Source organism: Oncorhynchus gorbuscha, linkage group LG20, assembly GCF_021184085.1.
Source record: "Oncorhynchus gorbuscha isolate QuinsamMale2020 ecotype Even-year linkage group LG20, OgorEven_v1.0, whole genome shotgun sequence".
NCBI lineage: Eukaryota > Metazoa > Chordata > Actinopteri > Salmoniformes > Salmonidae > Oncorhynchus > Oncorhynchus gorbuscha.
Genome location: NC_060192.1, coordinates 24,002,287 through 24,029,653, shown reverse-complemented (window position 1 = coordinate 24,029,653; position 27,367 = coordinate 24,002,287). Strand labels below are relative to the sequence as shown.

General features: G+C 44.7%; 1 protein-coding gene across 1 annotated transcript in view; it reads right to left on the bottom strand.

The window, feature by feature from the left end:
- The window catches only part of LOC124006680 (ephrin-B2-like), a 56,235-nt gene that overhangs the window by 12,182 nt on the left and 16,686 nt on the right, over positions 1 to 27,367 (bottom strand). Inside the window, exon 2 of the mRNA XM_046316738.1 lies at positions 13,283 to 13,578. Coding sequence (XP_046172694.1) covers positions 13,283 to 13,578 — 296 coding nt within the window. The remainder of the gene's footprint in view (positions 1 to 13,282; positions 13,579 to 27,367) is intronic.

Below are 27,367 nucleotides of genomic sequence, written 5' to 3'. Positions count from 1 at the left end.
CGTTGGCTGGAATGGTGTAAAGCTCACCGCCATTGGACTCTGGAGCAGTGGAAACGCATTCTCTGGAGTGATGAATCACAATTCACCATCTGGCAGTCCGACGGACAAATCTGGGTTTGGCAGATGCCAGGAGAATGCTACCTGCCCCAATTGCATAGTGCCAAAGATTTGGAACGCCAATTGCGAGCCAGGCCTAATCACCAAACAGCTCTCGTGGCTGAATGGAAGCAAGTCCCTACAGCAATGGTACAACATCTAGTGGAAAGCCTTTTCCAGAAGAGTGGAGGCTGGAGTCTTTGACCATTTTTATTGTCTTCCTCTGACACCGCCTAGTATAGAGGTCCTGGACTGCAGGGAGCATGGCTCAAGTTATGTTCTGGGCAGTACGCACTACCCTCTGTAGTGCCTTGTGGTTAGATGCCAAGTAATTGCCATACCAAGCAGTGATGCAGCCAGTCAAGATTCTCTCAATGGTGCAGATGTAGAACTTTTTATCTGAGGGCAGATGCCCAATCTTTTCAGTCTCCTGTGGGACAAGAGGCATTGTTGTGTTGTGTTTAAAGTTCTTACATCGGCTACTGAGAGCGTGATCACACAGTCATCCAGAACAGCTGGTGCTCTCATGCATAATTCAGTGTTGCTAGCCTCGAAGCGCACATAGAAGGTATTTAGCTCGTTTGGTAGGCTGGCGTTAATGGACAGCTTGTGGCTGTCTACCAGACGCAAGCCTACAAGCCTAGATATTTTATTTTAATTTTTGTATTCACTCTTTTGAGAGTTTGCACCTGGTCATCCGGAGCAGCGAGACAGCGTTCCTGGATGGCTCGGTATTGTCTGCCTCGAAGCGAGCATGGAATGTGTTAAGCTCGTCTGGGAGGGAGGCTTCGGTGGGCACCACACAGTTGGATTTGCCTTTGTAGTCCGTGATAGCTTGTTGTCCTTGCCATTTGTCACGAGTCTGAGTGGTCGAACATCAATTAAAGTTTGAGTTTGTATTGTCTTTTTGTGCCCCTAATGGATTTGCGGAGCTCGTACCTGCTTGCCTTGTACAAGTCACACAGTCTGCCAGTCTGTCTCTAGTACCTGAAGAGAGGAGACACAGTCAGATTATAGTGATGGTGATGAGTACAAAGATCCTCTTCCTGAAGCCATTACATCATCACCATCACGCTCCACGCTCAACACGGGCAGATTGTTGGGCATTTTTACGTCTATTAAAGACTTAGCTGCTTTGGGACTGAGGGCCATACCGTAAATTAAGCCTCTGGCATAACATCAAATCCCATAGAGACAACAGTGCCAAAGCCTCAGGGGTTGTAGGAGAATGTGTGTGTGTGTGTGTGTGTGTGTGTGTGTGTGTGTGTGTGTGTGTGTGTGTGTGTGTGTGTGTGTGTGTGTGTGTGTGTGTGTGTGTGTGTGTGTGTGTGTGTGTGTGTGTGTGTGTGTGTGTGTGTGTGTGTGTGTGTGTGTGTGTGTGTGTGATCATTTGTGAAAGAGTGTATGGCAGACTATGAGTACAGTATTTAGCTCTACAAGTGCATGTTATAGTGAATACCGTAGTTACAGAGGTCAACTCTATATTATGCTGGTATCCTCTCTCTCCTCCCTCAATCTGTCTGTCTCTATTTCTCTCCCTCCATCCTCCATCCCTCCATCCCCCTCTGTCCTAGTCTCTAGTTAACAGCTGGTGGAGAGAAATTCCCCAATCCCCTGACCACTGTAATCTCTCTCTGCTCACACAGCTGTCTGTAAAAAGAGCCTTTCTTCACTCAGTTCATGTGGAAGTGTGTGTGTGTGTATGAGAGAGAGAGAGATAGAGACAGATAGCTAGAGAGAGAAAGAGAGACAGAAATTCCCTGCAGAATTCCTGCCTTCATGTAAAAAATAAACTTCTTTCAGCGAAGAGATCCAGAATGCTCAGCAATATGCTTCTGTTGTATGTGTGTGGGTGTGTGAGACAGAGTGTTTGTGTGGGAGAGTGTGTGTTAATATGAGTTGCTGCCAGAGCCAGAAGGTTAATGAATCACTGTGTTAAACTTCCTCAATCCAATTAGTGTGGGAGCCTTACAGCATGACCTTTATCAGTGAAGAAAACACACACGGACACTCACACACACTCTCTCACTCTCTCACTCTCTCACTCTCTCACTCTATGACTCTCTCACTCTCTCACTCTCTCACTCTATGACTCTCTCTCACACACACACACACACACACACACACACACACACACACACACACACACACACACACACACACACACACACACACACACACACACACACACACACACACACACACACACACACACACACACACACACACACACACACACACACACACACACACACACACACACACAAACAGTACCCACATGCTGTTAGGTTAAGCACATGCAAAAAATGTGCAGAAACATACTACAGAAGTATGAACAAGCAGATACAAAGGTCATCTCTCATCTCTGTTGCGCTCATTCTTTACACACACACACACACACACACACACACACACACACACACACACACACACACACACACACACACACACACACACACACACACACACACACACACACACACACACACACACACACACACACACACACACACACACACACACACACACACACATAGTGTGGTGCGGTTTCGATTGTTGACCTAGATCGGGGAGGCCACATGTCACTTTGTGTTATTCACAGTAATCACACAGGCCCCCCCTCCTCCTTCACACACACACACACACACACACACACACACACACACACACACACACACACACACACACACACACACACACACACACACACACACACACACACACACACACACACACACACACACACACACACTGGGTACAGTGACTGGACTGTCACTAGCGAGTGGCCCATGTTCTCTCACAGTCTCTGCCCAATCTGCATCTCTCCTTAACCCTCTCGCTTTCTCTGTCAGACTCTCTCTCTCTGTCTGTGTCTTTGAGTTCATCACCCCAAAACAATCCATGCCAAAACATATTTACAACATACACAGACACTCACGTTTAAGCACACACACACACACACACACACACACACACACACACACACACACACACACACACACACACACACACACACACACACACACACACACACACACACACACACACACACACACACACACACACACACACACACACACACACGCGCACTGAGCGGGCAAACTGTCGACTCCTTTTTGTTATTGCAGTTTAACACTGATAAATAATACAACAAGCTCCTCAATTATTAACCTCTCTAAACCGTACAGGCTGATGCACCATGACACCATGAAACACAAACGGTCACAGGCCAACCTACCAACAGCCAACACACTCATATATGCACACATAGGAAAATGCACAGTCGGGTAAAACACACACACACCCACGCAGGCATGCAAACACACACACACACACACACACACACACACACACACACACACACACACACACACACACACACACACACACACACACACACACACACACACACACACACACACACACACACACACACACACACACACACACACACACACACACACACACACACAGGAACATCAGAATGACAAACGTCCAAACACACAGCAATCCTGGTGTGGCAGATAGCTTGTGGTTAGAGTGTTGGGCCAGAAACTGAAAAGTTGCTGGATCGAATCCCCGATCAAAGAACTGTTCCCCGGGCACTAATGGCGTGGATGTGGATTAAGGCAGCTGCCCACAGGTCCCTGATTCAGAGAGGTTGGGTTATATGCGGAAGACACATTTCAGTTGAATGCATTCAGTTGTACAACTGAGTAGGTATCCCCTTTCCTCCTCTGATGCGTTGCGTTGTTTGACTGCCACTTTCATTACTCATGTTGTCTTGGCTGAAGTGAGAAGAGCCATATGACTGCAGAGCGATCAAACCAAGTTGTCAGAGCTATTATAACCGCAGTGCAGGAGAACCGCTCACTGAATATGCTAATCTGACACTAAAACATGACTGTGTCTACCACTCTTACAATATATATATATATATATATTTTACCTTTATTCAAGTAATTTAAGAACAAATTCTTATTTACAATGACGTCCTACCAAGCTGACATCACAAACACACACACACACACACACACACACACACACACACACACACACACACACACACACACACACACACACACACACACACACACACACACACACACACACACACACACACACACACACACACACACACACACACACACACACACACACACACACACACACACACACACACACACACACACACACACACCTGCAGCTTTGGCCCTGAGTGCCATGTTTGCTGGTCTAGTGTGGCTGTGGTATGGCTAGCTGCCTGACTCTGAGCTGTGGGCTGGAGTCCCAGTCGACTGGGTCATTCCCCCACTGTGTCCTTGAGCTCTCCATGGTGTATTACGGTCAATTAAACACCAGTGCACAAATGACCTCAACATGTTTATGCAAATATGTAAAACAGCAGGCCGGTGAGTGAATTCCCTCTCCTCGCCCAGCTTTCTGTCTCTCAGTGCTCCAACTCATTACATGCCATATTGGAAAAATTAACAAATGCCAAGATAGGTTAATTAAATGTGATTTCCCCATGGTTAGGTTCACACACATACGCACGTACACACACACACTAACACACACACACGCCACATGCATGAACACACCCACATACTAGCATCTGTCCATCTAGCATCTGTCATAAAGGTAGAAGACAAAACTATGCCAGAATGCTCACATCAGAATATACAACCATTTCATAACCTTTGTAAAGATTCAATTGAAGAAAAAAATGCATCTGATCTACATGCAGTGAGCAAGACATATTTTCCAAACACTCTTGTTTGGATTTGCAATACAAGAGTGTATCATCATGCCTTTCCATATTTCCCCAGTGTGGGGAGCGAATGTGATGTAGTGTCTCGTCGCTGTCTGTCATGACTGGATCAGAGCATGCCCATGTAGAGATCTGCTGACATGCTCCTGTCATGCAGGGGAGTACACACACTCCTGAGCCCCAGACATCACACACACACACACACACACACACACACACACACACACACACACACACACACACACACACACACACACACACACACACACACACACACACACACACACACACACACACACACACACACACGCGCGCGCACACACACAAACAAGTGCGCACACACATACACGTGCACACACACGTGCACACACACACACACATTCTGCCACCCCTGAGGGGCTGATCTGTTGTATGGAAATTCTTTCTCATATAGACACAGAAATGCATGACAAACTGGAATGTTAAGGAGCAGAAAAATAAATGTACAGCATTACATTTTCCTGAAATGTTCTGCAACGATAGTGTTTCCATGGTGTTCTTTAATGATTGGGTTTCCATGGTGTTCTGTAATGATAGTGTTTCCATAGTGATTAATAACAATAGTGTTTCCATAGTGTTCTGTACCAACAATGTTTCCATGTTGTTCTGTAACAATAATGTTTCCATTGTGTTCTGTAATGATTGTGTTTCCATGGCGTTCTGTAACGATTGTGTTTCAATGGTGTTCTGTAACTATAGTGTTTCCTTGGTGTTCTGTAACGATTGTGTTTCCATGGTGTTCTGTAACGATTGTGTTTCCATGGTGTTCTGTAACGATAGCTCTTCCATGGTGTTCTGTAACGATAGGGTTTCCATGGTGTTCTGTAACGATAGGGTTTCCATGATGTTCTATAATGATAGCGTTTCCATGGTGTTTTGTAACGATAGTGTTTCCATGGTGTTCTGTATCGATAGGGTTTCCATGATGTTCTGTAACAATAGCATTTCCATGGTGTTTTGTATCGGTAGTGTTTCCATGGTCGTTTGTATCGGTATTGTTTCCATGGTCGTTTGTATCGGTAGTATTTCCATGGTGTTCTGTAATGATTGTGTTTCCATGGTGTTCTGTAACTATAGTGTTTCCATGGTGTTTTGTATCGATAGTGTTTCCATGATGTTCTGTAACGATAGTGTTTCTATGCTGTTTTGTATCGGTAGTGTTTCCATGGTGTTCTGTAACGATAGTGTTTCCATGGTGTTTTGTATCGGTAGTGTTTCCATGGTGTTCTGTAACGATAGTGTTTCCATGTTTTTTTTATCGGTAGTCTTTCCATGGTGTTCTGTAACGATAGTGTTTCCATGGTGTTCTGTAACGATAGGGTTTCCATGATGTTCTGTAACGATAGTGTTTCCATGGTGTTTTGTATCGGTAGTGTTTCCATGGTGTTCTGTAACGATAGTGTTTCCATGGTGTTTTGTATCGGTAGTGTTTCCATGGTGTTCTGTAATGATAGTGTTTCCATGGTGTTCTGTAACGATAGGGTTTCCATGATGTTCTGTAACGATAGTGTTTCCATGGTGTTTTGTATCGATAGCTCTTCCATGGTGTTCTGAAATGATAGCATTTCCATGGTGTTCTGTAACGATTGTGTTTCCATGGTGCTCTGTAATGATAGCTCTTCCATGGTGTTCTGTAACCATAGTGTTTCCACGGTGTTATTTAACCATAGTGTTTCCATGATGTTCTGTAACGATAGTGTTTCCATGGTGTTTTGTATCGGTAGTGTTTCTGTCATGCAGGTGAAAGAGGACCCAAAAGCGACTTAACAGAAACAGAGTTTATTCAAGTCCAAACAGAAAACGACAAATCCTGAATCCTTAACAGGAAATGTCCAAACAGGGAATAACAGAAATCCTCTAGTCTGTAGAGGGGAATAACAGGAGAAGCGGCCACAGACTGCAGGTCGCTTCGGGTAGGCGCAGGCCGTAGCTGACAGAGACACCTGCTCACACGCAGCATCTGATGAAGGCAAAAACACGACAGGACAGGGCGATACACAATCACAGCACGGTGAATTCTAAACAAGGAACCGACAGGACAGGAACGGAACACAAAGGAAGAAATAGGGACTCTAATCAGGGGAAAGGATCGGGAACAGGTGTGGGAAGACTAAATGATGATTAGGGGAATAGGAACAGCTGGGAGCAGGAACGGAACGATAGAGAGAAGAGAGAGCGAGAGAGTGAGAGAGGGAGGGGGAGAGAGAGAGATAGAAAGAGGGAAAGAACCTAATAAGACCAGCAGAGGGAAACGAATAGAATGGGGAGCACAGGGACAAGACATGATAATAAATGACAAACATGACAGTACCCCCCCACTCACCGAGCGCCTCCTGGCGCACTCGAGGAGGAATCCTGGCGGCAACGGAGGAAATCATCGATGAGTGAACGGTCCAGCACGTCCCGAGACGGAACCCAACTCCTCTCCTCAGGACCGTAACCCTCCCAATCCACTAAGTATTGGTGACCCCGTCCCCGAGAACGCATGTCCATGATCTTATGTACCTTGTAAATAGGTGCGCTCTGGACAAGGACGGGAGGGGGGGAGGGAAGACGAACGGGGGTGCGAAGAAAGGACTTAACACAGGAGACATGGAAGACAGGATGGACGCGACGAAGATGTCGCGGAAGAAGCAGTCGCACAGCGACAGGATTGACGACCTGGGAGACACGGAACGGACCAATGAACCGCGGAGTCAACTTACGAGAAGCTGTCGTAAGAGGAAGGTTGCGAGTGGAAAGCCACACTCTCTGGCCGCAACAATACCTTGGACTCTTAATCCTGCGTTTATTGGCGGCTCTCACAGTCTTCCCCGCAGACAAAGGCAGACCGGTAATGAAGTCTAAGGCGATGTGAGACCATGGTCGAGAAGGAATGGGGAGCGGTCTGAGACGACCGGCAGGAGGAGAGTTACCCGACTTAGTCTGCGCGCAGTCCGAACAAGCAGCCACGAAACGGCGCGTGTCACGCTCCTGAGTCGGCCACCAAAAGCGCTGGCGAATAGACGCAAGAGTGCCTCGAACACCGGGATGACCAGCTAACTTGGCAGAGTGAGCCCACTGAAGAACAGCCAGACGAGTGGAAACAGGAACGAAAAGGAGGTTACTAGGACAAGCGCGGCGACGCAGTGTGCGTGAGTGCTTGCTTAACCTGTCTTTCAATTCCCCAGACTGTTAACCCGACAACACGCCCATAAGGAAGAATCCCCTCGGGATCAGTAGAAGCCACAGAAGAACTAAACAGACGGGATAAGGCATCAGGCTTGGTGTTCTTGCTACCCGGACGGTAAGAAATCACAAACTCGAAACGAGCGAAAAACAACGCCCAACGAGCTTGACGGGCATTAAGTCGTTTGGCAGAACGGATGTACTCAAGGTTCTTATGGTCTGTCCAAACGACAAAGGAACGGTCGCCCCCTCCAACCACTGTCGCCATTCGCCTAGGGCTAAGCGGATGGCGAGCAGTTCACGGTTACCCACATCATAGTTGCGCTCAGATGGCGACAGGCGATGAGAAAAATAAGCGCAAGGATGAACCTTATCGTCAGACTGGAAGCGCTGGGATAGAATGGCTCCCACGCCTACCTCTGAAGCGTCAACCTCGACAATGAATTGTCTAGTGACGTCAGGAGTAACGAGGATAGGAGCGGGCGTAAAACGTTCTTTTAGAAGATCAAAAGCTCCCTGGGCGGAACCGGACCACTTAAAACACGTCTTGACAGAAGTAAGAGCTGTGAGAGGGGCAGCAACTTGACCGAAATTACGAATGAAACGCCGATAGAAATTAGCGAAACCTAAAAAGCGCTGCAACTCGACACGTGACCTTGGAACGGGCCAATCACTGACAGCTTGGACCTTAGCGGAATCCATCTGAATGCCTTCAGCGGAAATAACGGAACCGAGAAAAGTAACGGAGGAGACATGAAAAGAGCACTTCTCAGCCTTTACGTAGAGACAATTCTCTAAAAGGCGCTGTAGAACACGTCGAACGTGCTGAACATGAATCTCGAGTGACGGAGAAAAAATCAGGATATCGTCAAGATAGACAAAAACAAAGATGTTCAGCATGTCTCTCAGAACATCATTAACTAATGCCTGAAAAACAGCTGGCGCATTGGCGAGACCGAACGGCAGAACCCGGTACTCAAAATGCCCTAACGGAGTGTTAAACGCCGTTTTCCACTCGTCCCCCTCTCTGATGCGCACGAGATGGTAAGCGTTACGAAGGTCCAACTTAGTAAAGCACCTGGCTCCCTGCAGAATCTCGAAGGCTGATGACATAAGGGGAAGCGGATAACGATTCTTAACCGTTATGTCATTCAGCCCTCGATAATCCACGCAGGGGCGCAGAGTACCGTCCTTCTTCTTAACAAAAAGAACCCCGCCCCGGCCGGAGAAGAAGAAGGCACTATGGTACCGGCGTCAAGAGACACAGACAAATAATCCTCGAGAGCCTTACGTTCGGGAGCCGACAGAGAGTATAGTCTACCTCGAGGAGGAGTGGTCCCCGGAAGGAGATCAATACTACAATCATACGACCGGTGAGGAGGAAGGGAGTTGGCTCGGGACCGACTGAAGACCGTGCGCAGATCATGATATTCCTCCGGCACTCCTGTCAAATCGCCAGGTTCCTCCTGAGAAGTAGGGACAGAAGAAACGGGAGGGATGGCAGACATTAAACACTTCACATGACAAGAAACGTTCCAGGATAGGATAGAATTACTAGACCAATTAATAGAAGGATTATGACATACTAGCCAGGGATGACCCAAAACAACAGGTGTAAACGGTGAACGGAAAATCAAAAAGAAATAGTCTCACTGTGGTTACCAGATACTGTGAGAGTTAAAGGTAGTGTCTCAAATTTGATACTGGGAAGATGACTACCATCTAAGGCAAACATGGGCGTAGGCTTGTCTAACGGTCTGAAAGGAATGTTATGTTTCCGAACCCATGCTTCGTCCATGAAACAACCCTCAGCCCCAGAGTCAATCAAGGCACTGCATGTAGCACCCGAACCGGTCCAGCGTAGATGGACCGACATAGTAGTACAAGATCTAGATGAAGAGACCTGAGTAGTAGCGCTCACCAGTAGCCCTCCGCTTACTGATGGGCTCTGGCCTCTTACTGGACATGAATTAACAAAATGTCCAGCAACTCCGCAATAGAGGCACAGGCGGTTGGTGATCCTCCGTTCCCTCTCCTTAGTCGAGATGCGAATCCCTCCCAGCTGCATGGGCTCAGTCTCAAAGCCAGAGGAGGGAGATGGTTGCGATGCGGAGCAGGGAAACACCGTTGATGCGAGCTCTCTTCCACGAGCCCGGTGACGAAGATCTACCCGTCGTTCTATGCGGATGGCGAGAGCAATCAAAGAGTCCACATCTGAAGGAACCTCCCGGGAGAGAATCTCATCCTTAACCACTGCGTGGAGTCCCTCCAGAAAACGAGCGAGCAGCGCCGGCTCGTTCCACTCACTAGAGGCAGCAAGAGTGCGAAACTCAATAGAATAATCCGTTATGGACCGTTCACCTTGGCATAAGGAAGCCAGGGCCCTAGAAGCCTCCCTACCAAAAACTGAACGGTCAAAAACCCGAATCATCTCCTCTTTAAAGTTCTGGAACTTGTTAGAGCAATCAGCCCTTGCCTCCCAGATAGCTGTGCCCCATTCTCGAGCCCGGCCAGTAAGGAGTGAAATGACGTAAGCAACCCGAGCTCTCTCTAGAGTATGTGTTGGGTTGGAGAGAGAACACAATCTCACACTGCGTGAGAAAGGAGCGGCACTCAGTGGGCTGCCCGGAGTAGCAAGGTGGGTTATTAACCCTAGGTTCTGGAGGCTCGGCAGGCCAGGAAGTAACAGGTGGCACGAGACGTAGACTCTGGAACTGTCCAGAGAGGTCGGAAACCTGAGCGGCCAGGTTCTCCACGGCATGGCGAGCAGCAGACAATTCCTGCTCGTGTCTGCCGAGCATGGCTCCTTGGATCTTGACGGCAGTGTAACGAGCGTCTGAAGTTGCTGGGTCCATTCCTTGGTCGGTTCCTTCTGTCATGCAGGTGAAAGAGGACCCAAAAGCGACTTAACAGAAACAGAGTTTATTCAAGTCCAAACAGAAAACGACAAATCCTGAATCCTTAACAGGAAATGTCCAAACAGGGAATAACAGAAATCCTCTAGTCTGTAGAGGGGAATAACAGGAGAAGCGGCCACAGACTGCAGGTCGCTTCGGGTAGGCGCAGGCCGTAGCTGACAGAGACACCTGCTCACACGCAGCATCTGATGAAGGCAAAAACACGACAGGACAGGGCGATACACAATCACAGCACGGTGAATTCTAAACAAGGAACCGACAGGACAGGAACGGAACACAAAGGAAGAAATAGGGACTCTAATCAGGGGAAAGGATCGGGAACAGGTGTGGGAAGACTAAATGATGATTAGGGGAATAGGAACAGCTGGGAGCAGGAACGGAACGATAGAGAGAAGAGAGAGCGAGAGAGTGAGAGAGGGAGGGGGAGAGAGAGAGATAGAAAGAGGGAAAGAACCTAATAAGACCAGCAGAGGGAAACGAATAGAATGGGGAGCACAGGGACAAGACATGATAATAAATGACAAACATGACAGTTTCCATGGTGTTCTGTAACTATAGTGTTTCCATGGTGTTTTGTATCAGTAGTGTTTCCATGGTGTTCTTGTAACGATAGCATTTCCATGGTGTTTTGTATCGGTAGCGTTTCCATGATGTTCTGTAACGATAGTGTTTCCATGGTGTTTTGTATCGGTAGTGTTTCCATGGTGTTCTTGTAACGATAGCGTTTCCATGGTGTTTTGTATCGGTAGCGTTTCCATGATGTTCTGTAGCGATAGCTCTTCCATGGTGTTCTGAAATGATAGCATTTCCATGGTGTTCTGTAACCATAGTGTTTCCATGGTGTTCTGTAATGATAGTGTTTCCATGGTGTTTTGTATCGGTAGTGTTTCCATGGTGTTCTGTAATGATAGTGTTTCCATGGTGTTCTGTAACGATAGGGTTTCCATGATGTTCTGTAACGATAGTGTTTCCATGGTGTTTTGTATCGATAGCTCTTCCATGGTGTTCTGAAATGATAGCATTTCCATGGTGTTCTGTAACGATTGTGTTTCCATGGTGCTCTGTAATGATAGCTCTTCCATGGTGTTCTGTAACCATAGTGTTTCCACGGTGTTATTTAACCATAGTGTTTCCATGATGTTCTGTAACGATAGTGTTTCCATGGTGTTTTGTATCGGTAGTGTTTCCATGGTGTTCTGTAACTATAGTGTTTCCATGGTGTTTTGTATCGGTAGTGTTTCCATGGTGTTCTTGTAACGATAGCATTTCCATGGTGTTTTGTATCGGTAGCGTTTCCATGATGTTCTGTAACGATAGTGTTTCCATGGTGTTTTGTATCGGTAGTGTTTCCATGGTGTTCTTGTAACGATAGCGTTTCCATGGTGTTTTGTATCGGTAGCGTTTCCATGATGTTCTGTAGCGATAGCTCTTCCATGGTGTTCTGAAATGATAGCATTTCCATGGTGTTCTGTAACCATAGTGTTTCCATGGTGTTCTGTAATGATAGCTCTTCCATGGTGTTCTGTAACTATAGTTTTTCCATGGTGTTCTGTAATGATAGCTCTTTCATGGTGTTCTGTAACAATAGTGTTTCCATTTTGTGCTGTAACGATAGCGTTTCCATGGTGTTCTGAAATGATAGCGTTTCCATTGTGTTCGGTAATGATAGTGTTTCCAAGGTGTTCTGCAAAGATAGTGTTTCCATGGTGTTCTGTAACGATAGTGTTTCCATTGTGTTCTGCAAAGATAGTGTTTCCATGGTGTTCTGTACCGATAGTGTTTCCATTGTGTTCTGCAAAGATAGTGTTTCCATTGTGTTTTGTAAAGATAGTGTTTCCATGGTGTTCTGCAAAGATAGTGTTTCCATGGTGTTCTGCAAAGATAATGTTTCCATGGTGTTCTGTAACAATACTATTTCCATTGTGTTCTGTAACGATAGCGTTTCCATGGTGTTCACAACAATAGTGTTTCCATGGTGTTCTGTAATGCTAGCGTTTCCATGGTGTTCATAACAATAGTGTTTCCATGGTGTTCTGTAATGCTAGCGTTTCCATGGTGTTCATAACAATAGTGTTTCCATGGTGTTCTGTAATGCTAGTGTTTCCATGGTGTTCAGTAACGATAGCGTTTCCATGATGTTCTGTAATAATAGTGCTTCCATGTTGTTCTGTAATGATAGTGCTTCCATTGTGCATACCAGACATTTCTAAAACGTGTGCCTTTTCACACACACACACATCCCATCCTCTCTCTCACATGCACACATACACACGCACACACATCCCCTCACCAATGATGTAGTAGTCCTGCAGGGTCTTGAACTCATGTCCCCACAGGTTGGGGGAGAACTCCTGGAACTTGATGGTGAAGCGCATGTCACTGTTGGGCTTGTCACAGGTGAGCAGCAGGTTTGGCGCGCCCATCACCTCACAGCGGTCAGCCTGCTCGCGTGTGGACACCAGGTACAGCTTGTAGTACTCATACTCACTGGGGGAGCGGGGGCCTTGGGGGTTGGAGGCTGGGCAGATCAGATCTAGACGATCCCCTATCTGGGGGTACAACACATACCCCCTGTCATCCTGAAACCTGCAGAGAGAGAGGGAGGGAGACAGAGATGAGAATGGTATCCATGACAACCACTGATTGGCAGTGTGATATTTACCCATCTCTGTGTCTGACAGCTTGTGTTTGGAGAGGAGGCCTCTCATCTATTCATGGCACATTTTTGAGGCACAGACAGGTGCCTGTGGGAGCACTGGGTGTGAGGGTACATGCATGCCTGTGAGAGTGGTACATGTATGTGTGTTTATTTCTGTAGATGAATGTGTGTGTGTGTTGTGTTGCATGGCCAATCCCCAGGGACCACTTCAATAGCAACACACATTACCCTGTCATTTAGAGGATGCCCTTATGGAAATAATTTCCCAGTGAATACAAATCAAATCACAGCCTAATATCAGCACCGCATCAACACAATTAACAAGACGTTTAACAAGACTGCAATTTGTAGCAGACCATTAGACAGACAGAGTCAACTCTGCAATACAGAGCAGATTCTCACACTCTTGACCCAAACTGCTACAGACCTATATCTATCCTACCCTGCCTTTCTAAGGTCTTCGAAAGCCAAGTCAACAAACAGATTACCGACCATTTAGAATCTCACCATACCTTCTCTGCTATGCAATCTGGTTTCAGAGCTGGTCATGGGTGCACCTCAGCCACGCTCAAGGTCCTAAACGATATCTTAACCGCCATCGATAAGAAACATTACTATGCAGCCGTATTCATTGATCTGGCCAAGGCTTTCGACTCTGTCAATCACAGCCTTGGTTTCTCAAATGATTGCCTCGCCTGGTTCACCAACTACTTCTCTGATAGAGTTCAGTGTGTCAAATCGGAGGGTCTGCTGTCCGGACCTCTGGCAGTCTCTATGGGGGTGCGACAGGGTTCAATTCTTGGACCGACTCTCTTCTCTGTATACATCAATGATGTCGATCTTCTGACGTTTCCAAATCTGCAAAGATATTATCTGTGAGTGCCACAGAACTGACGCTACAGGCGAAACCAAGATGAAATTTCAAACAGGAAATGCCCCAGATTTTGAATTCACTTTGTTCCAATGTCTCATTATATGGCTGTGAATGCGCAAGAAATAAGCCTACACTTTCTGTCGTTTCCCCAAGGTGTCTGCAGCATTGTGACGTATTTGTAGGCATATCATTGGAAGATTGACCATAAGAGACTACATTTACCAGGTGCCCCGCTTGGTGTCCTCCGTTGCAATTACTGCGCAATCTCCAGCTGCGTGCATTTTACCATGTGGTTCAGAGGAGAAACCAAACTGCCACGAATGACTTATCATCGAATAGATATGTGAAAAACACCTTGAGGATTGATTCTAAACGTTTGCCATGTTTCTGTCGATATTATGGAGTTCATTTGGAAAAAAGTTTGGCGTTGTAATGACTGAATTTTCGGGTTTTTTCTTAGCCAAACGTGATGAACAAAACGGAGCGATTTCTCCTTCACAAATAATCTTTTTGGAAAAACTGAACATTTGCTATCTAACTGAGAGTCTCCTCATTGAAAACATCCCGAAGTTCTTTAAAGGTAAATTATTTTATTTGAATGCTTTTCTTGTTTTTGTGAAAATGTTGCCTGCTAAATGCTAGGCTTAATGCTATGCTAGCTATCAATACTCTTACACAAATGCTTGTGTAGCTATGGTTGAAAAGCATATTTTGAACATCTGAGATGACAGTGTTAACAAAAGGCTAAGCTTGTGAGCCAATATATTTATTTAATTTCATTTGCGATTTTCATGAATAGATAACGTTGCGTTATGGTAATGAGCTTCAGGCTATAATTACGCTCCCGGATACGGGATTGCTCGACGCAACCGTTTAACAACCGTCCAGGCAAGCTTCAATGCCATACAACTCTCCTTCCGTGGCCTCCAATTACTCTTAAATACAAGTAAAACTAAATGCATGCTCTTCAACCGATCGCTGCCTGCACCTGCCCGCCTGTCCAACATCACTACTCTGGATGGCTCTGACTTAGAATACGTGGACAACTACAATTACCTAGGTGTCTGGTTAGACTGTAAACTCTCGTTCTAGACCCACATCAAACATCTCCAATCCAAAGTTAAATCTAGAATTGGCTTCCTATTTTGCAACAAAGCATCTTTCACTCATGCTGCCAAATATACCCTTGTAAAACTGACCATCCTACCAATCCTCAACTTCGGCGATGTCATTTACAAAATAGCCTCCAATACCCTACTCAACAAATTGGATGCAGTCTATCACAGTGCAATCCGTTTTGTCACCAAAGCCCCATTTACTACCCATCATTGCGACCTGTACGCTCTCGTTGGCTGGCCCTCGCTTCATACTCGTCGCCAAACCCACTGGCTCCATGTCATCTACAAGACCCTGCTAGGTAAAGCTGTAGCTCAGTTGGTAGAGCATGGCACTTGTAACGCCAGGGTAGTGGGTTCGATTCCCGGGACCACCCATACGTAGAATGTATGCACACATGACTGTAAGTCGCTTTGGATAAAAGCGTCTGCTAAATGGCATATATATATATAAAGTCCCCCCTTATCTCAGCTCGCTGGTCACCATAGCATCACCCACCTGTAGCACTCGTTCCAGCAGGTATATCTTTCTGGTCACCCCCAAAACCAATTCTTTCTTTGGCCGCCTCTCCTTCCAGTTCTCTGCTGCCAATGACCGGAACGAACTACAAAAATCTCTGAAACTGGAAACACTTATCTCCCTCACTAGCTTTAAGCACCAACTGTCAGAGCAGCTCACAGATTACTGCACCTGTACATAGCCCACCTATAATTTTGCCCAAACAACTACCTCTTTCCCTACAGTATTTATTTTATTTATTTTGCTCCTTTGCACCCCGTTATTTGTATTTCTACTTTGCACATTCTTCCACTGCAAATCTACCATTCCAGTGTTTTACTTACTATATTGTATTTACTTTGCCACCATGGCCTTTTTTTTGCCTTTACCTCCCTTATCTCACCTCATTTGCTCACATCGTATATAGACTTATTGATACTGTATTACTGACTGTATGTTTGTTTTACTCCATGTGTAACTCTGTGTCGTTGTATGTGTCGAACTGCTTTGCTTTATCTTGGTCAGGTCGCAATTGTAAATGAGAACGTGTTCTCAACTTGTCTACCTGGTTAAATAAAGATGAAATAAATCTAAAATATAAAAAATCAGTGAAGGAATGAAGACCACAAACTTGGATGTGTCCTTTGTCTGAGTAATTCTGCATTCTTTCACAATGTTTGCCAGCAAGCTGGAGTAAAATGTTTTTATTTATTTTTTTAAATTCATGGACAACTAAACTCTCTCATTGTCTCCCTAATAATCCTAAAGTCAATTATGCTGCCATGGTTTTTTACTTTTTACTTTTAATACAGCTTCTTAGACTTGTGGGACTTCGCGGTGGTCTTTGTAGTCTGTTGGGCATTCCTAAGTAAATTCCCCAAAAGTCCCGCGAAATCCAACAACGCCAGCTGACAGTCTCTAGACTCTAGATGACACATTTCATTCACTGTGAATTCATGGTCATTTCACGGTGAAACCATTCTAAACTCCCCACCTTGAGTCTAACATCAGAGAATATTACAACACCTGATGACTAGAGCTCTGTGTAGAAGAACCCTTGCGTCTAACATTAGACTATATTACACCACCTGATGACTAGAGCTCTGTGTAGAAGAACCCTTGCGTCTAACATTAGAGTATATTACACCACCTGATAACTAGAGCTCTGTGTAGAAGAACCCTTGTGTCTAACATTAGAGTATATTACACCACCTGATGACTAGAGCTCTGTGTAGAAGAACCCTTGAGCAGATGAAGGCGCAGAGAGCCTCAAATACCTGGCTCTCCATTGAGCTCTTAGTTCCCTGCGAGCCTGGTGACATTTCAGCACAGGGAGGGATAAGCAGACAAATAAAACATGGTCCTACAGGCTCCTTTTCTATCTCCTTCTCTTCATCTCTCTCTCCTTCTCTCGGATCACGGTGTTTTGATAGAGAGGGAAACAAGGGTTTGGGGCGTTTGACAGAGCATGATAATCACTTTGAGGTTTTCCTGTGACATAGGCTACAGTAGGAAACACTATGAAGGATACAGTATGTACCATGTAGTGGCTTTGACCTGGACCATAATGGACAACTAAAACTAGATCCTGGTCCTGCATGATCACAGTTATCAGTGAACTGATCTGCACAGATAATGAGAGAAACTGACCTTTTCATTTGTCAGGACACATCTCACAGAGACATCTTCCAGTCAGCACATACATCACATCCATGCTATCACATGGGATCCTACACTAGTTATTCTACAATGTAAGTAGATAATGTCTATAACTAGCTAGGTTTCCATCCATTTGGCGACAGATTTTCATGCAAATATTCTCAAATCTGCATAAAGACGATATGCGAATTTTCCCACCAGTGCCATTTCCACCAAACTCACTTCTAGCAAATAAAAGTCAGGGCGTGATGACATTGTGCACACAAATGTATTTTTCACTAAAGTATTCATATACTCGAAAGTTTCATGCATTTCCATGGCATTTTCAACTACCGATAGTTGTGCGTGTGCGCTCTAGCCAACAGTTCACAGATACAGTGCTGGTAGGCTGTGTGGATAGGCTAGTCTACATCAAATCAAATTTATTTATAAAGTTCTTATACAGAAACACAGCCTAAAACCCCAAACAGCAAGCAATGCAGATGTAGAAGCATGGTGGCTAGGAAAACATCCCTAGAAAGGCAGGAACATAGGAAGAAACCTAGAGAGGAACCAGGCTCTTCTGGCTGTGCCGGGTGGAGATTATAAGAGTGCATGGCCATTAAGGCCAGATCGTTCTCCAAGATGTTCATAGATGACCACCAGGGTCAAATAATAATCACAGTGGTTGCAACAGGTCAGCACCTCAGGAGTAGATGTCAGTTGGCTTTTCATAACCGAGCATTCAGAGGTCAAGACAGCAGATGCGGTAGGGAGGGAGGGAGGGAGAGAGAGAGAGAGAGAGAGAGAGAGAGAGAGAGAGAGAGAGACAGAGAGAGAGACAGAGAGAGAGACAGAGAGACAGAGAGAGACAGAGAGAGAGAGAGAGTGAGTTGCAGGCAGAACAGTTGAAACTGGATCAACAGCACAACCAGGTGGACTGGGGATAGGGAAAGCCAGGAGTAATCAGGCCAGGTAGTCCTGAGGCATGGTCCTAGGGCTCAGGTACTCCGCGAGGGGAGAGCGAGAGCGAGAAGGAGAGATGGGAGAATTAGAGGGAGCATACTTAAGATCACACAGGACACCAGATAAGACAGACGAATTTCACCAGATAGGACAGACTGACCCTAGGCCCATGGCACATAGAGTATTGCAGCATAGGGCCAACCAGGCAGGATATAACCCCACCCACTTTGCCAAGGCACAGCCCCCACACCACTAGACGGATATCAACAGACCACCAACTTACTACACTGAGGCAAGGCTGAGTACAGCCCACTACAATCTCCTCCACCGCCCAAGCCCGAGGGAGCGCAAATCACGTCAGTGCCTCAACCCACTCAAGTCAAGTATAGCGGAAAAAGCCTGGCACGCCGTGACGCACCTCTCCTAGGAACGGCACGGAAGAGCACTAGTAAGCCAGTGACTGAGCTCCCGTAATAGGTTAAGAGTCCCTTCAGAAAGACCCCTTGACATTTTCCGAATTGTGTTATGTTGCAGCCTTACTCTAAAATTAGTTGGGAAAAAAAATCCTCAGCAATCTACACACAGGTTTTTATCAATATTTTCTGATTTATCAACAGAAATACCTTATTTACATAAGTATTCAGCTCCTTTGCGATGAGACTCGAAATTGAGCTCACCAAAATAAGACCATCAATATTTATTGGAAAGGTGCATCAAGATCATAGAGCAATTAAACTGCATGTTTTCCCAAGTCCTATTGGGAGGACCACATACCACATTTACTTCGATATGATGGTTATTACATCAATATTTGCACATAATGGCATTTCCACTGCTATTTCTCGCATAATACATTTTACAGACACTATAAGATGTCCAACGATCAAATTATCTGTCAACATTCATAAAATTGTACCGAAACTTCCTGTTTCTATCACAGCTGTTGTGATTTTTTTTATACGGTATGTCTTTACTCACCTAAAACTGTGGACAGAGACGTGGTTACTGGCTCGCTTTCCATCCAATTGCCGACAGATTTTAATGCAAATATTTAAAAAATGCCCCCCAGAGATGTATTCACATCAAATTGACTAGTTGCGGATAAAAGTGATGAAATAGTGCACGCAAAAAAATACTTTTGCAGTTAAATTCCCAATTAACTAATAACAAATACAAGTTAAATGGGTTTCCATTGCATCTCGAGACGTAGAGGGAGGACCACATAACATGTCATCGCGTGACTCCAAGTTTACTTCGCTATGATGGTTATTAAATCAATATTTGCTCCATTTCTTGCATAATTAATTATATAAACACATAAAGATCCCACCTTGTCTAGCGTATTTTGTTTGTCGACAATTGGAACATTTACAGGCAAATTTGTTTCCATCAGGCCTGTAGTGAAAATGTTTTTCCGACATTTTCCGACATGTACTCTTTACTCACATAAAAAGGTTGTAATGAAAACCTGGTTACTGTTTATCTTTTCACTTCTGCACTTCACGTGCATTATATTGTGGCTTACAGTATTGGTTTGCTACAGAGCTATTTAAGTCTCCTTACTGAGACATTCCAATCAGTGTTTATATCTGTCCTCCTAATTTCAACATCCCCATCATACACTGCTGTGTAGCAAGTAGCCAATCAAGAGTGTCTGTGACATTTCTACACACGTGACATCAGTGATTACAACAGGTCCCACACTGTCAACCCCCAGTCATAACTTTAGCCTGAGGTCACATCCAGGCACTAGAAGCCTGACGCCATTCACATCTACACGCCATTGACCTTGTGAAGTCGATTCAAAGTTACAGCACACTGTTGAAGGCTAGGATTGGAGCCTGCAAATGGACCTCGGTGACTGTTGAAGGTCCTCCAAGTATTAGTGGGATTAGATGGAAAGCATGGTTGAACATAGCTACGAAGCATGGACCGTGGCCATATTCAACATAGTTGTGGGCCTTATAGAGAACAGTGGGCTCCTTTAAACTTCGGCTTGATGCTCATCTAGGGGAACTTCCATTCATCTGATCTTACATTGACGCTGAACCGAACTACATGAATGTTGAATTTTCTCTTTCAACTTCTCTTTCTAAAACAACAGAGCTGATGATGAAACACATTCTGATGCCACATTCATGGTAGAGTTTTAAAACCGCGCCATAAATGATGCATCAGGATTGCATGCATAATCTGAACTATTAATATCAAATGAAAACGGGTCAGTATGAATCAGTCAGTCGTTGTTATGACAACACACAGGTCAAAGGAAGGGCGACCATAGCTTACTTGACACTTTAATCTATGCGTGTGAGTGCATATCTGCTAGATTGTGTTTATCATGTGTTTACATTACAGCCTCTACTTGTGGTATATGTGATGCTACAGAGGATTCAGTGTGTTGCTCCCATGGCCTTATTACCCCTGTGGGCAGATTGTAATGGCCTCTGGCCGTCTTCATGGCCCAGTGTTTATGGGAATGAGGGTGTTTGCTTAATTGCCTGCCTGCACCCTTCTCGTCTTATTTCACACCCACTGCACTCACTAGCTGTAGTTCCAGCTGTAACCCCACCTCGTGAATACACGTCAAGCTCCATGTTTGCCCACAATATCCTGCCTCACTGCTCTGTTGGAGATGTTTTCAGGCAAACCTCCCCTGGAATCTCCCTTGCAGCTCCATGCTACTTCCCCTGTCCCGGTCTGGAGGTCCTGTATAGAGAAGCTCCGTGCCAGGAGGCACCAGGGCCTGCAGCCCACTCAGCCAGCCTCAGCCCATCTGCCCACCCAGTGTGAACACGTTGGTAGGTGGCCTGGTTCATTAGACCACGGTTTTCACTGGCATGAGGTGGAACATGGTTTAGCATTTGAATGGTTTACAGGCCAGCCAGTAACAAGACCAGCCATTAAACAAAACAAGCTAGAATAGTGAAAGTGGGCAGTCAGATCACAGAAGTTCAGCAGAGTAGTCTGTCTGATCTGTACAGTAGACAAGTGGTGAGTTCCAGGTCCCTATTAGTTTCAGGTCCTACCCTCTGGCTCCTGGTTTAGATTCCCCACTGTTAAGACTAACAGGTACAACAGTGGAGGCTCCTCCTCAGAGAAAGGGGAGAAACATCCTCCTAAGTGACTTTCATAAAAATAGTGAAACATTTTTTTAAAGTTGTCATTTTTAGATAAAACTATACTAAATATATTCACGTCACCAAATCATCTATTAAAACACACTGTTTTGTAATGAAGGTCTGCAGTAGTTTCAATAGCATTCTGTAGGATAGCGCCATGGTGTAGCCGGAGCTAGTTTCCCTCCTTCAATACAAAACCTAGGGGGCTCGTGGTTCTCACCCCTTTCCATAGATGTACACAGAAATAATGACAACTTCCGGAGGACATCCTCCAAACTATCAGAGCTCTTGCAGCATGAACTGACATGTTGTCCACCCTATCAAAGGATCAGAGAATTAATCTAGTACTGAAAGCATAAGCTACAGCTAGCTAGCACTGCAGTGCATAAAATGTGGTGAGTAGCTGGCTCAAAGAGAAGACAATAGTTGAACAGTTTTGAACAAAATAATTGATTAAAAATGAAGGATAAGCAAGAGAGAGAAAGAGAGTGAGCTAGCTATATTTAATATTTGATTCACTTTCAGTTTCTTACCAAGCGAATGCAGCTACCTAGTTTAGCCTACTCAAACATCTGGCTCAAACAGAGATGGATGCTATGTTAGCTAGCTAGCTATGGTTATCCAACACCAGAACTCTTCCAAGTCAAGGTAAGCTTTTGGTTTTATACATTTATTGCCACTGGGCCTGGGCGGTGTAAATGCTAAACTGTTTGCTAACTGTACATTGTACTGCATGATTGTAGTGGGTTTACTAATGCGTTAGCTACTAGAACTATGTTGACTTGATGTGAGCTAATATGGTGACAACGATGTAGGCTGTGTGTAGCAGTTAGTGGTTATGATATGAAGTTTTGGCTTGGAAATGTTTTTAGGCAAAGGGAAAAGGTGAGAGGAGGAGAGCACGTAGATGCGAGAAGGAATTATCCAACGATCAAAGGGATCGTGCTGTTTACATGTGGCTGCTACGAAAGTGAACTGTGTTTGCATGTGATCAGGGGTGTATTCATTCTGACGATTCTGTTGAAAAACGTTTCTTAAATGGAAGCAAATTGAACGAAACGGGGATATTCATACCTGAATGTGTCCAATACAAACTCTAATTTGCAACTAGTAATTACACCCTCGATCAACTAGATGCAGGCAAGATTGTGGAAGGCGGTATTGAATGTGTCAATGTCTGTCACCTTAATTACTCAAATTTCTCTCGACCTGTACAGTTCAAATAGTCACGTCCTGATCTGTTTCACCTGTCCTTATGCTTGTCTACACCCCCTCCAGGTGTTTGCCCATATTACCCACTTATACCCTGGGTTTTTACACCTGTGTTTTCTGTCTGTCTGTGCCAGTTTGTCTTGTTTGTTCAAGTCAATCAGTGTTTTGTCTTAGCTTCTATCTTTCTCCAGTCTCTTTTTTTCCTCTTCCTCCTGGTTTTGACCCTTGCCTGTCCTGAACCCATACCCGCCTGCCTGACCACGCTGCCTGTCCCTGAGCCTGCCTGCCGTCCTGTACCTTGGCCCCACTACTCTGGATATTCGACCCCTGCCTGCCTTGACCTATCGTTTGCCTGCCCCTGTTGGTTTAATAAACATTGTTACTTCAACACAGTCTGCACTTGGGTCTTACCTTGATTCCTGATAACACTACCGTTCAAAGGTTTGGACTCCGGGATGCTGGCCTTCTAGGCAGATTTCCTCTGTCCAGTGTCTGTGTTCTTTTGCCAATCTTAATATTTTCTTTTTATTGACCAGTCTGAGATATGGCTTTTTCTTTGCAACTCTGCCTAGAAAATCAGCATACCGGAGTCGCCTCTTCACTGTTGACGTTGAGACTGGTGTTTTGCGGGTACTATTTAATGAAGCTGCCAGTTGAGGACTTGAGATGCGCCTGTTTCTCAAACTAGACACTCTAATATATTTGTCCACTAGCTCAGTTGTGCACCGGGGTCTCCCACTCCTCTTTATATTCTGGTTAGCGCCAGTTTGCACTGTTCTGTGAAGGGAGTAGTACACATCGTTATACGAGATCTTTAGTTTCTTGGCAATTTCTCGAATGGAATAGCCGTTTCTCAGAACAAGAATAGACTGACAAGTTTCAGAAGAAAGATCTTTGTTTCTGGCTATTTTGAGCCTGTAATCGAACCCACAAATGCTGATACTCCAGATACTCAACTAGTCTAAAGAAGGACAGTTCTATTGCTTCTTTAATCAGGACAACAGTTTTCAGCTGTGCTAATATAATTGCATGGGGTTTTTCTAATGATCAATTAGCCTTTTAAAATTATAAACTTGGATTAGCTAACACAACGTGCCATTGGAACACAGGAGGGATGGTTCCTGATAATGGGCCTCTGTACGTCTATGTAGATATTCCATAAAACATCTGCCGTTTCCAGCTACAATATTCATTTACAACATTAACCATGTCTACACAGTATTTCTTATTAATTTGATGTTATTTTAATGGACAATTTTTTAAAACTTTTATTTCAAAAAGAAGGACATTTCTAAGTGACCCCAAACATTTGAACAGTAGTGTACGCTGTAAACGTTCATTCATAGGCTAGGTTGTAGCAACCTCATGATGGGTATAGGGAACGTTTGAATATCATGTAGTGGCCTAAACCTATCGATGTTACATTGAGCTGAGTGAATGGAATATGAATGACAGTCATCCAATATGCTGTAATAGAAATAAGGCCATGCTCATAAAAAGAATAGCGTCCTCCCTCATCTTACTGACCGCCACTGAGGTACAAGCACTCCTTCACCCCTATAGCCATTTCCCTTTTCAACACAGGGAAGGCTAGGGATGAGGATGTGGAGGAAGACAATGGTAATATGTTGTTGATGAGGATGATGAAGGATGATGTTAACAATGTTCTTTTTGTTTTTGTCAGCACATTGTTGATATGTTGTTGGCGAGATGATCTAAGAATGCACAGAGCATTTACTTATGGGCTCCTGAGTGGCGCAGTGTTATAAGGCACTGCATCTCAGTGAAAGACTCGTCACTACAGTCCCTGGTTCAAATCCAGGCTGTATCGGTGGCGTAGGGTGGCGCACAATTGGCCCAGTGTCGTCCGGGTTTGGCTGGGGTAAATAAGAATTTGCTCTTAACTGACTTGCCTAGTAAAAAAATAATAATAATTAAGCGGCTGTGGCTTGTTATACAGTTGTATGATGATCACTCGTGTGCCTGCTGTATAAATGTGTATCGATGGCTGTCAGCCCCTATGACTTGATGGGCCAGCTCATTGTATTCACTGTCACTGTGGTCCATTTGATGTGATCACTGTTTTTTATGCTCCTTTGCTGCAAAACCTACAAAAATTGAAACTTGAAAAGCATTTTATACACAGTTCTTAGGGTTTCACACCATAGTTAATTACATGCCAATAAATCAAATCAAATAGTATTTGTCACATGCGCCGAATACAACAATGAAATGCTTACTTACAAGCCCTCAACCAAGAACGCAGTTTTAAGAAAATATAGTTCAGAAAATATTTACTAAATAGACTAAAGTCAAATAAATAGAAATGCACACAAAATAACAATAATGAGGCTATATACAGGGGTTCCCGGTACCTAGTCAATGTGCGGGGAACAGGTTAGTCAAGGTAATTTGTACATGTAGGTAGGGGTAAAGTGACTATGCATAGATAATAAACAGCGAGTAGCAGCAGTGTAAAAACGACTGTACAAACACCGTAATTGAGTGCAATGGGAGCTGGGAAGACTCTGTTGGTTAACACATAATGTTCAGGTCTAGAAAGGTGTATAAATGTGAACTTTGTGGCGTCAGTCCCCTAAAACAGCCGTTTGGTGAAATGCTACTCGCGTGCCCTTCCAGGAGCCTTCCCCCAGACCTGATAAGTGAGTGCTGCTTTATCTGAACTATTTTGTGAGTGTTGTTTGAACCTTTATCAGTGTTATTTAATGAGTTAAGGACTGAGATATAGTACCCACAATCCTACCTCATGACTCAGTCCCCATCAGACGATGCCCTTAACATGCCTTTATCAGTGTTATTTAATGAGTTAAGGACTGAGATATAGTACCCACAATCCTACCTCATGACTCAGTCCCCATCAGACGATGCCCTTAACATAGACCAACCATGACACAACCGGAGCTCAGACACAACAACAGCATTTCACTCTAAGGTTGGTTTCTTACAACTGAGGTCGAGGCCACTGAGGTCAGAAAGTTGACATTTTCTCAACGTTGTGGAGTGGAGCTGCGTTTGTCTGACTCTCAGCTGTATCAGCCTGTGAGAGGTAGACATGCACACTGAGGCCCCGGACTCTAACCACACATGAAAAGGCTCATCAATCCCAAATCACATGGTTGATTAGAGATGAGTAGACTACAAATACCCCTTCTCTTTGTTTGGCGGATGAGTGCAAGAAGAAAGTCGGAGAGTCCCGAGGAGAGAGAGAACTCCCTAGACCCTTCTCGCCTTCCTCAACTCCCTTCTCCCCCTCCTTCTTTTCACTTTGCTTTCTTCATTCCTGTCTCCCTCACACATACCAGCACGCAAGGGAACATCTAGGTTTCTATTCTTTGTCATATTTTTTTATTAAAAAGTTTCATAAGAGAGAAGTGTGTGTATTTGAAGCAGAAAGATGGAGATATTGAATATCCAAAGTCAGAGACAAAGAAAGAGACAGAGCTAGAGAGCAAGTTGGTTGGTTTCAATTAGGTGGATTTTGAAAGGGAAATCTGTCTGGTTTGTTAAAACAACTACATGTCATTTGCCAGATGAGTTTGTTTATGTTATTTCTTATTGCTGACATGGCTCTTGGACCTTGTTCTCCATTTAATGGTCCCCCAATTACCCATCACGCTCTGCGAGGCATACAGAAAATATTATTTATCCCACTTAACCTTTACGAAAGAAAGGGAGGTGCAGGCAGAGATGGAGAGAGAAGGCAGGGATAGAGAAAAACAGGGACTTATGAGGGAGAGAGGCACATGGAGAGATGGGAGGGGAAATGAGCGAAAAGGTTTGGAAGAGAATTCAGATCAAACAAGCACAAAAAACAAGGTTAATGCCAAGCACGTGTTTTTACTATAGTGATGCACCGTTTTGAGAATGAATTTCATATTGGAGGGAACGTGGTCAGACACCCCCCACCACCTCACAGTGAAACCATCATCAGTGCAATCTTAAGACTGCAATTACTCCATTCTCCACAGCACGCTCTCATGCTCTGCCAAGGCTTTGAAGGCCTGCCAGGGAAGCACCTTTGAAACAGAAAATTAAAAATGAGAAGGACGGTGAAAGGGGATTTGAAACTAATACTGGCAGGTAGCGACGAGGGTGTGTAAAATGAAGAAAGCAAACGTTAGTGTGTGAAAGGGAGAAAAGTCCTTTATGCCATGCACCCTTTAACTGATTCCTGTCCATATCCTTAGGCAAGATTTAATGAAACCATTGGATTACTGAAGAGATTTCAGCAGATTAGTCTTCTGCCAAGAATCCCAATCAACACTCCAA